Here is a 15232-nt window from a genome sequence, read left to right on the forward strand (position 1 = left end):
ATCATGATTGTAATCGAGATATTTCTTGCCTCTGAAAGCAAATTATTCATGATGTACAAATTGAGGTCCAGAGGTGTTTTCAGATCTTGATTTGCTGGATTCCTGGTGCGCACTTCCCATCAGAAAGGCTTGACCTCCAAAACACGATTGAGGAGGTGCAGCTTATCTTGACCCTACATCTACTTCTACATACAGTATGTCCCCCAAAAAATTACAATCGGATTTTTGCATTGATAACTTCCAAAACGATAAAACTGTCTGAATGCTGTTTCAGTGTGTAAAAATAAAACCCTGTTCAATTTGGAAATGTGGATAGTTGTAAAGCATGTCATGGGTCTGATTCTTCCAAGTTTAGCACTTGCTCTTGGAACTGCATATCGCTTTAATATTAATGTGTGAACACAGTGGACAGAACTTGGAGGGAAGGGATTCCTGGCATGCTTTACCAAAATCCTAATTTCTCTTTGACCACTGAAGCAAATTGGATGGGGTTTTCAGTAGGATGTGGTTGATAAGTTATAGTTTCATTCCCTGAAATTGTATTTGGATTTATTCATGATCTTTTTAAGTTACATCATTGCAGAGGAGACTGTTGTAATTTTTTGGGGACATACGCTACAGACTGTGTGAAATGTCATGCAATCTCCCTACACTGCACTAGCTATTGCAAGTTGGATTGAGAGGGCAGGGCCCTGTTTTATGAAGAGAGTTGGTTTCAACTGTAAGTCTATATGGCAGACTGTGTGGTAAGGAAATTTAGAATCGATTTTATCTTTTGATAAAATGGGGCCCAGGAACCGCGTACGACAAAAACTCTAATCAAGATTTAACTGCAATCACGATTTATATTAAGAGTATGATTACAAGAGAAATTTTTCTGTTGTCTGAAAGAGCTTTAGTTTTTTTATTACACTTGAGCATGTGAACATTCCGTAAAATTACATAAAAATCATAATCATGAGTCATAAAGATGATTACAAAAGATATTTTTCTAACACCTGAAAGAGCCCCAAATCTCTGCTTCATGAAAGCATGAATATTATGTTCTTTGCCAAAACTGCCTTTCTCGTACCTGATTTCTATGAAGCTTGTATCATTTTATTCATCTTATTCTACTCCAACTTTTATAAAGCAACTGTAAAACCAAAATTATATATGGAATGAAATTTTCACTGATTGGAGCTGAGGGCCTTTTTCGCCGTATGATTTTTTGTGCATTACTGGCATTTAATGTATATTTATAGAGTAGACAAGAACTTTTTTGAGTGCATTCTAATTTTCACAAATCTTAGTTCCTCATGACACTCACAAAAATGTCTGGTTGTTACAGTATTGTGAACATTGTATGGTTTTGCACTCTCATGCTTTGAGATACATAAATAGTTCAAAAGCCTTCTAGGAGATGATCGGTCCTTGTGGTTTGACTTTTCTCCCTTCCTTCAAGTCTGACTGGTGTATTCTTCATTTTCTCTGACTTTGAGTCACTGGGGAAGTGTTAATATAACTTCCGACCTTCATCTTTCCCATGTTGATGGGACGAGAATTTTCTTTTTTGAAATCATTGATCGTCTGACAAAATATAGCATGTAGGTCATGAATTGGAGACACAAAGTATTTTTAGGTTTCCTATGTATATTTATATACTAGGCCTCAGTCATGTCCACTTTAATTATCAACATATTTACCTGCAAATGACTCAAACATTTTTGAAATTATTTCTGGATATTTTAGTATCCAAGTATAACTATTTGAAATTTTATCATATTTTCAAATCCACATGGGCTAGTGATGAACCATTTTGAATTTAACTTTTTTATTTGTTTTTTTTTTTGATATCTTTTATTTTTTTAATCTAAAATTTGATTTTTTAAGAGTAGAAATTCTGCATGTACACTAGATATGCATGACGTCATTACAACTTCTTGGCATTTTAATACTTCCTCAGGAGAGAGAGAATGAGAGAGAGAGAGAGAGAGAGAGAGAGGAAGAGTGTGAGGGAGAAGAGAAGTATTCTAGAAGGTTATCTACTCTAGACCTCATTTCTTGAACTCTTATCTCTCATTATCACCCATTTCCTGTGTGAGTTTAAGTGGATACAACTTGAATGTTTGCATAGTGTCATAGCAGATGTCCCTGTTGGTTGTGTTAATAGCCCTCAGTCCAGGTGGGAAAGTTCATATCACATGATCTATCATGTGACCATGTCACATGATCAGAGTGATCACCACACACTTTAATACAACAAACATTCTCTATGACCAGGTGACTTCCCCTTTGTTGGACCTTGTTACATGTACAATGTATGTTGCATCATTTAAACCACATGTGTTATACACATTCAGGTGTGAGTTTCTTTAGTTTGTTTCCTTCTACAAATTAAATTGGTTAAGATCGCAACTGCTGATATGTAACTTAACAAATTGAATTTGTAGAGGGAGACAAATTGAAGAAAATCACACCTGAACCTTCACCCCTCTGAATGATATCTTTCCTTCATTAAAGGTCCTGTTTACCTTTGGGAGCAGTGATTTAAAAAATGTTCAAGATATCACTTTTAATGCATATGTGTAGGTCAGTTGTATCACAAAACATCCTACCATATAACATTTTTGCAAGAAAGCCTAAAGCATAAGGAGGTATCACTATTTTTCTCATTAAACCATAACTGTAGACGGTTTAGTCTGGAAACATTTTTATTATAACTATTATTCACATTTTGTAAATTCAACAATACTTCAATAGCATCGGTTCTACTGGTTCAAATTTATACATTGGTTGTCTCTATCCCTAACTCAAAATTTAGAAGTATTTTGAAGCACTAATGCAGGGTTTTTGTTTCATCTGCAAATAGCAAATCATGCCTTTAAGTGATGCTATTATTTGTACCTACAAACTTGTATCATTTCTTACCAAAAGATATCACATTAAGATAGAGCAAATACTGTTTGCTCTATGTGGGCCATTATAGCAAAATCATGTCGCATGTTCTCACTCTCTTCATGGAGATCAGTTGTGTTCTTACAGCATCTCTTTGAATCATAAAGAACTACCAAACAAACAAATGAAGAGTTTGTCCGCAAAAACCGATAAGTCCATATTTGCCAAATGGAGATATTTGCGATTAAAGGTCAAGAAAAATAAAAAGAATAATAAGAAAATATTTGCTTCTTTTGACCATAACTTCAAAAATGTACCTTTATATGTAGTGACCAATTGATATATCATTCAAAAGGTATTATTTTGTACTTTATGACAGAGACCGTACTTCAAAATCTTCAAAAATGCACTTATCGGTTTTTGCGAACAAACTCTTCAAATGTAAAGAAAAAAAAATCCCCTAATTTTTATGGCTGTTTTTTTTTATCACCAGTGATCCCCCTCAGAACATGAAAACACACTACAAACAGAATAGAATTAACAATGAAACCAATGACAATGAAAATACAGAAAATGAAAGTTTTTATGCAGTTAGTTAACAGATCTGTAACCCATTGTATTTTCTTTGTTTTTTTTTCTGTCATTTTTTCATTGTATCTGTTTACCATGTATTGAATAGAATAAGAATATATCTCTCTTTTGAGCCTGTTGTTCACATATGTCTTTTATTTTTCATTGAATTACTGAAATTGCACTGGTTTGTTATGGTTACAGCCAGCACTTTCAATGACCTCGAAATTGCTGTATCTGAAGAGCTAATTCATAGATTGGCCACACAGTCAGTGATTTCAAAGTTAAATTTTCATTGCTCCAGTTTCATTTTTTTTTTCAGATTTCTTATGATTCTTGTGCAAATCCAATGGATTTGTAGTTCTGCATATTCAAATCTTTCTCCAATTTAGCCTAAGCAGTGAAATCAAATTCAGAGTTGCGAATTTGAGGATGACAAAATGATTAGTTCTGCTGCAAATTCCCCCCTCCCCAATTTATTGGTCAAAACGCTATCCACAATCCTTGTATCTCATCTTAATCACAGATGCGGAGGAAGATCAACGATGCATTCCGACGTAAGCATCACCATCAGAAGACGGAAGATGACCGAATCTCGGTGACCTCCGAAGGAAGTGATACAGAGGTCAATGAGCAAGGTGAGAGGTCAAACGTGTGGAATTTAATCCCAGCCATACTTTCCACTGATTTTCATTTACCCATGCTTTATGTGCATCTCACAAGAAACTAATAATGTTATGAAGGCAGTGATCCTTCAGGTATATTGATTACTGTATGCGCCGTATATTTCTATTTTCTTAATTTTTTACGTGTTGAGTGATATTTGCTGTTTTACTTAGACTTGAAATGATTGGCTGCTATAGATAAAATCCAGTGTGTTTCGTTAAAAGGTAAAAGATTGTGAAGCTTTCTCTTGAAAAGAGGTGATAGTAATTCTCTTTCTGTCACCTTGGTTCTCAGTCATGAAATTATAACCACTCAAAAAATCATGCAATTTTGGAATCACCAAATATTTTGCTTTCGAAATATATACACACTGTATTTCTTATAAAGTAGTGCATTGAAATGAATAAGTGTGGTTACTTCTCTGGTGAGTTGGACAACTCTGGATATTGTTAACCCTTTCACTGCAAGATTTTGACACCTTCATTAACTTTGCACATTATCCATCATGTCCCAGTGTGCAGTGAAAGTAAGGAGGATATGCCTGGTCATATCAAAAGGTTCGTAAGGGTTTAAGATGGATTTGGCCAACCTCATTTTTCATGGAGGGAGTGTTCAGACTTCCAGCGTTGTGATGACTGCGGTTGATTGTCTTGTCAAAACTGTCGTCACTGACTTGTTTATGTAAACCTCGGTTAGCAACCGTAGTGAGCTGAGTTCAATCACGTAATCTTCCGAACCCCTTGAGGTTTAGTTTGGCTGCTTGGGTGTGGTCATAACCCTCCTGTATGGTGTTAACTTCCTTGTACACTGGATGATCTCATTCTTGCAAGACATTTCCTCTACCAATAATCCGGCAGTCCCTGCAAGCTTTACCGACACTCCATTTATACTAAGCAAAAGCTAGTTTCTGAATTAGCCTCCTCAAGCAGCTTTTCACCTCACTAAAGGAAGAGAATACAGAATACAGCCTGTATTTTAGAGCCACCTACTTTTATGGGATGGTTGCAGAGCCTCCTACAGCTGCCTTGAAGTGGCTTGGCTGTAGTACAAATGCTCTGGGTTTCGAGAAGCTGTTTTTTGCTGACCCGGAAGTTAATTACTACAGGTCATTGCCCGTAAACATGAAGTAAACAAACTAGTCAATGTGACTAGCCACCAATGACAGACATGGCACAATTTACAGTAGGGCAGTAGTTTACCCATCTCATGACGTGTGTAGGTTTTAAGCACAAAGGCATAATATGTTACATGTCAATATAAGACCTATGCCCACCATACATATAACATGTGAGACAAGGCAGGCAAGAATTTAAAATGAGCCAGCAATGTTCATATTTAAGTGCAGACGTGGTATTTGAAAATGTTCATTGTTTATTGTTGGGGAACTTGACTACCATGAGAATGGAGCCGATCAGGGCCTGCTTGGGCAAATCTGAGCAGTCCGCTCAAGCAGTGTATATCTAGATAGACAGGGGATCAGTGTTTCAAAAGGCCATTCGAAATGATTCAAGAGGGTGCCAAATTTTGGGCACAGTGTAGTTTATAACTAGAGTACAAGAGGCCTGTCATTATCCTTTATGAATGTCTTTTTTTTTTTGCTTCTTTTTGAAAGTAATTATTAGACGTCAATGATTAAGGTACCTTGATCTGGTACTTGGTTGATCCTTTTATGTGCAGGTTAACCTATCCCCTTTAACTAAAGTAATGAACAAAGAACTGCAGCAGTGCAGCAGAAAAGTAAAAATAGCTATGAGGAAGAAAAAAATTAATGAGTGATAAGCTAGTAACCAAGACTACGGGCCAGGAACCCTAAATCATGCGTGGAAGGGCTAGACATCAGATATGGCTCACCGTGAATTGTTTTTTCCTCCTGCGAGGAAACTAAGGCATTTTTTTTTTTTTTATGAGAGAGGAACGAAATTCCTGTGCTGTGGGAAATTAAGTGGCCTATTTGAAAGATGTGTTAAATTTGCCTTAATTTTTCCACTTTTTATTTATTCTTTTGTGCTCACCCAACAGCATTATTTCTTTAATATGATATTGCAGTTCCCCCATATTATCCTTCATGAACTGAAAAATATTTCTTCTGATTTTCTTGAAGCCAAGAATTTTCATGTCCTCATGTCAAACTTTCGTCCTGCGATAGTGTCATGATTTTGTGACTGAAACACTTACAATTGAAATCAGCATTATGATCAAAATCTTGATATAGTAGAGATCTTGGTAATGGTAATTATCATCATCATCATCTTTGTTATTTTGATCATTAAAGCCATTGGACAACTACTTGTGCTTCTACAATTCATTCTGGACACACTGGTGCCTTGACAGATCCATGTCATTTTTGTATGTTTATGTGCAAAGATAATCTTCCCCTTGAAAAATCCTTCTCTCCTGAATATGCACTGAAGAGCAGTTGTTCACATTGTCTTCTAATGTTTTTAAAGTAGTGTTATATGATGAAGTTTGTATTAAAAGAAAGAAAGAAATAAAGCACTGAGTGGACCCTTGGAATGATGTTCCTATAAAAACCTAAAATGCTGTATAAACACTATTAAACATCACTTTTAATGCTTGGGTGCAAGGCTTTATGAATATCAATATGTAGTGTATGGGGTAATTTTTCGTGACAATTTCAGTTTCATATTGAAATCGTAAATTGTAAGGAGAATTTCTCCTTTCAGAACAGAGCTGGAACAATGGTTACCACACGAGGAGTACAAATATTTAAGTTTTGTTTGATTGCTCAATTCTATTGCAATTTTCCCCTATATATATTTTTAATATGCATTGTATATCTCCTGCTACCATGAAGTCTTTGCTGAAAATAGATGAATCATGATTTTCCCATGCTACATGAGATGTGGAGTGACCCGCTTACCATTAACATGATGTTGCATATTTACGTTCAGTATGTCCGCCCTCACCTTGAATGAGTTTTGAGTGTCCGCAAACTACAGATGTTGGTTTGCGATAAACAGTGAGATGAAGCTATATTGACATGCAGTTCTCGTAATTTACACATAATCAGCTGCTCAAGGTATTGGATATATCTTGTGATTGAAAAACTTGCCAAATAACAGTGAAATACACATATGAATACCAGAATATAAAAACAACCCAAGTCCATTCCAGAAAATTTAGAAGAAAATAGAAATCATTAATTAATTTCACAATGTTCTTAGCTTTTCCAGTTAGTGAAATGCTATTTATACAAACCTAAATGTAAAACATTCATTTGACTGATTATCTATCTTTGCATGACTTCATAAAGGGTCTCCAAAGATGATAGCCCAGTTTGGACTTGGGTTGTTTTTATATTCAGGTATTCATATACTCTTTTAAGACAAAATATATAGTTCACAGAAGCACTCAAAATTCATCTTCAACCACTTTAAATTTGCTTCCAATACATCGAAAGGGTCATCCAAGAAACTGGTCTAGGTGATGTGATTTGCCAGGATAATGCAAAGTACTTTGAGGTCAAAAGTGTAAAATAGTCAAAGTTGTTATACCCACATTCTATTCATGGAGAGCCCTTCTCTTAATGCAATTCACTCTAGTCTGTGGTCTGTGGGAAATACAATGTATGTGTTGTATCAAAATCAACCCATCCTCAATGGGTTAATGACTTGTGATCAATACACATAATATCAGAACCTGAACAAATCTGAAATGATTTTTACATGGAGAGATCATAGATCATGCATGAGAACATCAATCCAAGCTGGTGAGACAGGGTACATGTGTGGGAGCTGTGTGGCCTGGGCTCTTATTACAGTTAATTTACCCTTCTTCCCGTCCACGGGGTCACCTGACGGAGTCTGGTTGCTAGGAGACAGTGACTACCTGTCTGTTTCCCGTCCCACGGCTCTACCGTGAGACAAGATCAGCATGAGGGGTGGATAAAGAGTTCTCAAAATCACTGAAAATAGAACAAATTATTCAAAAATATGTAAGTATGTGATCATGTACTGTAAAACAAGATATTTTCGCGGCATGAAATTTTCACAAATTGGAGAAGAGGCCTTTTTTGTGGCATGAAATTTTTGCGAGTTACCTCTGAGATTCAATGCATATAGTATAGACAAAAACTTTTATGTGCAATTAAATTTAGTGAATCTTGGCTCTTGTGAAATTCATGTAATTAAAATGCATGCGAACATTACTCATTTTACAGTATCACAAAATCAACACAAACTTTCAAAACCTGGTTTTATGAGAGGACTCAAAATAGATGAAATGAGTCAACCGAGGGAAACACATTAAAGTTTGCCTTATATCAAACATCTTTTTCACAAGCCCCATGAACAAAATGCAGCATATCAAGAAGGTTTTTATAATGTTGTTGTTTTTTTCTTCTTGTTTTCTTCAATCTGTCACCATCGCAACCATAATGGTTCCTGCAATCCCACATATCCAAAGAATCCCAGGGTATCCAGGGGCGGATCCAGGAATACTGTAAAGGGGAGGTGCCTTTTAAAAAAATTAAAGAGGGGCGCACGTGCCCCTCCCCATTTTTTTCTTTTTTCTTTTGTTTTAACAAAAAATAAAGAGGGGGAGGGGAGTGCACCCGGTGCACCCCCCTGTGGATCCGCCACTGGTATCAACTGTGGAAACTTTCTAGTCAGTTTCTATTAAAAGTTGATATTTAACCCATTGGAAGAGGACGAGTCTGGAGTGTACTCGGGCAGGTGTCTATGGGAAATGTGTGTTGTAGTAAAATCAGTTTGTCCTCACAGGGTTGAAGTTGTCCACTCCCTGAAGGTTGACATGTGATGTAGAAATTCACTGCCATGTGACCAACCTGGTCATTAATACAAGGCAAGGAGTGGCAATCCTTCAGGAACTGGAAAACCTCAGACAAACAACCCCCAAAATTAAATTCACTTCATATCTTATTTAGATGATATCTCCACACTCTCTATTTTTAGTATCATCGACCTACCCCAAACCCCTTTAAATAGATGTCATACATGTATTCCCAAATTCATTTTAGTTAAATGATTGCAATTTCTGACCTTTGCTAGATTAAAGTTCTCTGATTATAAATGTTATATTTGCTGGGTAAGGGTTTTGTTCAATGCCAAGTGCACTCCAAATTAAATGGCGCCCTCTTTAGGAGTACTTGATTCATGTTTAAAAAATCTTCTTGCACTGAGAGCTTCTCTGCACAGAGGGACACTTTGACTGGGCCTTTGTGTCTTTTCTACTTCCAAGTCATGGCGCTAAAATACAAACTAATTTTCATTTAAGGCCCAATTGCATCTTTAATGACATTTGCATGGTTTCGGAACTTTCTCAAAAGTATAATGTAAAATAAAGTAAAGTCTGCTTGATACAAGAGAAGAATTTCCACTTAAAGAAAGAGAAGATATAGCCGTAAGTGTCTGGATTAAACTTGTGTGCACTTTGGCATTCTGAACAGGTTTAGATCACCCTTTATCAAAATCATGATGAAAAAGAGCCAGGAACAAAAAGGAAAACAAAACCAAGTACAGGAAAGTATGTGAACAATCTTGGCGGGAAAGCCAGACTGATTTGTCTCCGAGTTTGATGTGTTTCCACTCTGACCTTTTCAGAGGCTTTGTTCACAACTTTGTCAAAATCTTGTGAGGTAGGAAGAGACAAAGAGAGAGAAAGACGGGAGAACAACAACAACAACATCAAGTAAACAAAAAGCACATCATGGTTGCGAGAACAACTTTAGTATAGTCAGGAACGGCACAGAAATGACACCTTGCATGGCAGATATTGGCCTTGTTCCATGCAAGAGCGCAGAAACACAGCCATCCCCTTGCAGTAAGGGAGAGTTGATATGCGAGCAAAGGGGGCACTGAAACTCATTGGTTTCCTGAGTCAATTTCTGTATAGATCTCTATTATAAGATGCACCATGCCATGCCCCATTGTACCAATCATACCCAGGGTTACGGCGGTGTGTTCTGCATTGCCATCTTGTTTTTGTATGATGTGCAGTTAAACACTGATTTTTGATAACCTAGGGTGCGGCACTTGAGAAAAAAAAAGAAGATGAAATAATGCATCAAAATGGCTTATTTCTGTTCGGTACCCTGGGGTACCCAAAACTGTATCATTTGTCAAATGAATTGTCTAATTTGATATTCAGTGGATACAAATTATTGGTCACTATAAAACTGACCATTGCTCTGTGCGAAACAGAGCAGCAATGCTGACTTTAGGTTCGTTGTGAGTTGACAGTGCATTCTGTGAATACTATTTGAATTTTTTTTTCCCCCTGTCACATTGTTTCATTTTTTGTCACTCCTCTTCGGCATGTTACTGTTACTTCAGTCTCTTCCAGTTATGATAATCGCAAATATTCCATCTGGTGGACTCGCCCTTTAAAGCCCCTTTGAGATGTGCGTTACCCAGCAATACAACTCAATTCAGTTCATATTTCATTTTCCACCAGAAAATGGAGGATGCAAAATCTGACATGTTTATCGTAATAGTGAGAAGAATGTGGAAGGAATAAAATCAATATTCTGGCAGTTCTTCTTTTCGCTCAAAAAGAATTAGCATTTTCTGTGGGTAAGGGATGCTTGGAGATTGTGTGTACCTAAAATGACATTACCGTACTATGTCATTTTGATATTGAAAACTTTTGAAGGAAAAAAGAGAACATTCAGACTGTCTAGTGTAATGTTCGATGCTCGCATGACCTGATCCAAAGTTTTTTGGTTTTTTTTGTATGTGTGTATGTGTGTGTGTGTGTTTGCTGTACATATATGGTATACTACAAGTTTGTTAGTGTTCATATATATTATGTGTGTGTTTTGTTTTTGTGTTTTCATCTATCTGTGTGTATGCATTTGTGTGTTTTTATCTGTCTGTGTGTATGCATATTTAGATAGTGTAAAACACATACATTCTTTCCATCCCCACCCCACTACACCACACCCACCTCGCGTACTTGACAAGGTGCCCCTGTGTGCCACAAACAAAACTTGCTCCAATTAATGTGGCCTCCTTGCACACTTCTGTGAGCTGCATCTGTTGTCTCTTAGTCATAACAGACTTTAACCCTTTCTGTGCCTGGGACTTTGGACAGTGGCGATAGTGCTATGTCTGTCTGTTTGTTTGTTTGGGTGTTTTTTTTTTGTGCCAATCGACTTTAAAGGGATTGTACAGAACTGGTTGAAGTGAGGATTCAGGTTTATAACATTTTTTTTGGTGAGATAATGAGAAAAATCTTATGAAATATGAAAGAGCATGTAATTTCAAGAAGGATTCAATGTTTACTTGATGAAAATTGGCCTTGAAACGGCTGAGATATCCAAAAAGCGATCCTAATAAAATTGACAGGCCACAACTTTTTTTAAGGATCTCTTTGTTTTTCCTTGTTTTTAGATGTCTCAGTCATTTCAAAACCGATTTTATCGAATAAACTTTTGATTCCCTTTAGAATTGTATGCTCTTTAACATTTCATACAGTGGTTTCTAAATATCTTGTTAAAACGTTACAAGCTGAATCCTCACCTCAACCAGTAACTGTACAGTCCCTTTAAAAGCACACTAAAGGTTGATGCCACTCTTCTCACACTCCTTTTTTTTTTAAGCTGAAATGATTGATTGAAGATTTTCCACAACATATATTATTTAGATTCTTAGAATGCATAGAGATAGGGAAACATGTAGGAGTGAAAGCTTGAGGAAAATTGCATGATCCCTTTAAAAGTAAACACATTTCTAAAGTATTATTATCCTTCTACTCCTGTAATTTTATAAAGGGCTGAAAATTTTCAAGCAATAGAGGGCAGCATATGAAATGTAATATGCTATACACTGATATTAATGTTTTTTTTCATATTTATGCTAAGATTTAGGTTTGAGTTGACTCACATTTCTTTTTTTTTTTTTGTCTCTAGATAAAGTTCTAAGAGTCAGAATGATTTAGCCAAACTTCCTAAAATTGTTAAATTGAATTTGTGTTTTATGATATAATTATCAGCAAATAATGTAGCATGACTTCATTCCTTTCAATGTTTAATCATTTCAGCTGATATTTGAAACTTCTGCAAATTGATTCTGGAAGAGGGGACATATGTTGCTCTATCTTTACTCTCTTCTCTATAAAAGCATTTCCAACTGAGAGAGATGAGTCACACACATTTGTCAGATATAAGATGGAAGGATAAGTGTGACATTTATGTGATATGATCTATTTACAGATGTCCTACAAAACTGATATTGGTGGCATTAATGATGAACAATTGTAGCTTATGACTCAAACAGTTTATACGAGATATGATGCTATGAATACAAATACAGATAGTCAATGATACAAGTACTGACGTATTACTGAATTACAATTTTCTCAGTCCAGAATGCAATACTGTCAAAACCAGAAACTTTTCCTGGCATGAAAACTGGTGAATTTTGCAAGGAGCCAACATTTTGCAAATGGGCCATGTGCTCAAAAGTTTTTTTAGTCTGCACAATAATGCACTAAATGCCAGTGGTAATTTGCAAATGTTTTGTATGGCAAAATAAGAAAACAAAAAGAAGAAGATTGTTGGCATCAATTTGCGTAAATTTCATGCCAAAAATGTTTACGATTTGCAATGTTATGTCTCTGGCGTAGCTAGTCTTCTATGATAATGAGCGCTGTGAGACATGAAAAGCATGAAAGGGAATTCTTATACTGTGTAATCTGTTCTTTTTAAAGAAGGCTCTTTTCCGCCTTACTGACAAAGAGGAAACCGAATGACGTAGAAAAGACCAAAAAAAAAAAAAAAGGCCTAAAGAACTTTTGTCATGGAATGCTGCTGTTGCAAGCTCATGAATGTTCAACATCACTCATCAAGTTGTGATGTAACGTTGCCATGGTCTCAGGGGAGGAAGCATCATTTAGGAATAGGTGGGACTAAAGGCAGCTCTGCAGTCCAACTTGATGAGGGGGTTCCTTTGTTAAAGATGTAGTCACCCTCTTTGGCATGAGATTTTGATTCTCCACAAATATCTTTGTCTATTAAAGACACCTGGACTTATGTGAAATCTAGTCAAATCTATTCCCGATTTTTTTGTCGATTTTACCTTAATGTCAAATTCAAGATAAATATGAAACTAAAAGGAAAAAATAGGGAAATGATATCTATATCTGTTCAGTTTGATCTGCAATGATATTTAGCTCAGTATGAAATAGTTTTCAACCCACTGATTTGTCAAAGGGAATACTAGGAGATATAGACTGAGTGATTTTTGCTTGAAATAAGGGAGCAACCTTGACACCAGACAAGATTTGTCATGTTTTAGGCCTATCCTTTTCCCCATCAGGGACTTTATTTTTTAATAATTCAGTCTTTATTGATATAGTAATTATGTGACAGGACAGTGTGTACAACACTATTGGGCTTTCTGTGCCAGTTTACGACTCAAAACACTTAAAGGATTAATTTTTACTCTCATATGGTGATCATGAAGCTGATGATACTTCATAGAATAATGTTTACTTTGGGACTTTATGCAGTAGATAATCAAAGCTCTGAATCTATATCCTTTCCATCCATGATATTCTTGTATAATAGTATCTTACTATTCAACAACGCGTACATGCAATATCTTCATAGTGCTAGCTCTTTTTCCATGTCAGAATGATTGTCTAATTCTTGCTTTACTACCTTGCACAGTCATTGCATTCTATGTGGTTATGAAATACAGCAGTGCTCCTTTAAATTTGACTCGCACATGGGCATGCCCAGTTCACATAACTGTAGCAAAGGAAAACCAGTCTGAGTTTTAGAGTCTGCTTTGGTTGTTATAAGCTACCCAGCTATCTTCAGTTTTTTCCTTGGACAATTAAATCAGTTAATCAAAATCTGTTACTGAGCTGCACATCATTGCAGATCAATTTCACCAATTTGATTATCGATTTCTCATCCATTTTCTTAATATTTTCTCAGTTTGATATATATCTTGCTTGAATTTGACGCTGATGGCACAGTCACCAAAAAGGGGAAAATATTCTGCAAGCTTTCATTTTGAAAGTTCAGGTGACGGTAATGTCAGAATCTGTGCAGAAATAATCCAGCCATAATCCAAGCTTTAGTGAGGCACAGCCCTGTATTGATATTGAAAGTCTGCTTTGATTATAGTTGTAAGCTTTGTAGCAGTGCCAACATCTATGCATACATTTGTCCACAGTGCAGCAACCTGTAGCCTAGCTTAAGATACTCATTTTCAGCAGCATGAGCCTTATATTGTATTAGTAGCCATTAGGTCGGTAGTGTCAACCAAATCCATGTGTCTATGAAATCCACATGTCAGTGTGTGTGATGTCCACTAAAAATCGTGTATTGGCCGGAGTCTGGTCAGAGTGAGTCACATGGCAGCCATGCCTCGTCCAGTGTGTGATGGGCAGCCCTGCTCGAGATGGCATTGCCCAGAGGTCATCTTCGTGGGCGGTAGGTAGATCGTGCAATGCTGCATTCTGTCTCTAGAAATTAACAATCAAATATAAATAGCATGCGTGTATTCATTTTTGTCTTCTTAATTTTCCTTCAAATTCCATTCTGGAGGTCAGACTTTCTTCACAGCTAGTTGAAAATAAAGTTCTTTTGTATTACTTCATAAGGCTTTGGTTGGGATTATTATAGTCTTTAAACTTGCACAGGGCCATATGCTTCATAATTAGAGAGAATATTTATGTCAAGACAGTGCCTGGGAAGGAGACTAGTTGCCCAAACTTTGACATGTACCGGTATGACTGCGTAAGAGTTTAGCGGGGCTAGACTTCTTCAGGAAATAGCCGAGCAGGGGAGAAAAAAAAAAAAAAAAACGAGTGAGAGCAAGTTACTCATGTCAGTCCTGCGTACAGAATTATTTTTGTCTCTCCCCTTCCGTGATATTTTTGGGAAAGAGTTGATCAAAAAGAAAATGGCTTTCAACTTTCTTTGCGCTTGAAGTGTCGGTGAACCTTTGCTCTTCGCCGGGATGATGTAATCAGTTGACGTCTTTTGCCGCCGAATTAGGAAACGGGGACCAGGTCAGGAATAATGATGTGCCGGGGACAGTAGGAATTGAAGCGGAAGGGGTGCATTGGGCAGTGTTGTGTGCAGGGAGAAACCAAAGCCAGCTTCTTGGTGAATGTGAGTATG

The 15232-nt window shown here is 36.6% G+C and overlaps 1 protein-coding gene across 1 annotated transcript in view; it reads left to right on the forward strand.

Annotated features, from left to right (window-relative positions):
- LOC139713895 (DENN domain-containing protein 2B-like) overlaps window positions 1–15232 on the forward strand; it is a 103079-nt gene that overhangs the window by 54064 nt on the left and 33783 nt on the right. The window contains exon 2 of the mRNA XM_071625617.1: window positions 3974–4085. Within this exon, the coding sequence (XP_071481718.1) occupies window positions 3974–4085 (112 nt within the window). The remainder of the gene's footprint in view (window positions 1–3973; window positions 4086–15232) is intronic.

The sequence above is a fragment of the Diadema antillarum genome, unplaced genomic scaffold (genome assembly GCF_040938485.1).
Source record: "Diadema antillarum isolate AM-2024a unplaced genomic scaffold, OU_Dant_1.0 seq00002092_RagTag, whole genome shotgun sequence".
In the NCBI taxonomy this organism is placed as follows: domain Eukaryota; kingdom Metazoa; phylum Echinodermata; class Echinoidea; order Diadematoida; family Diadematidae; genus Diadema; species Diadema antillarum.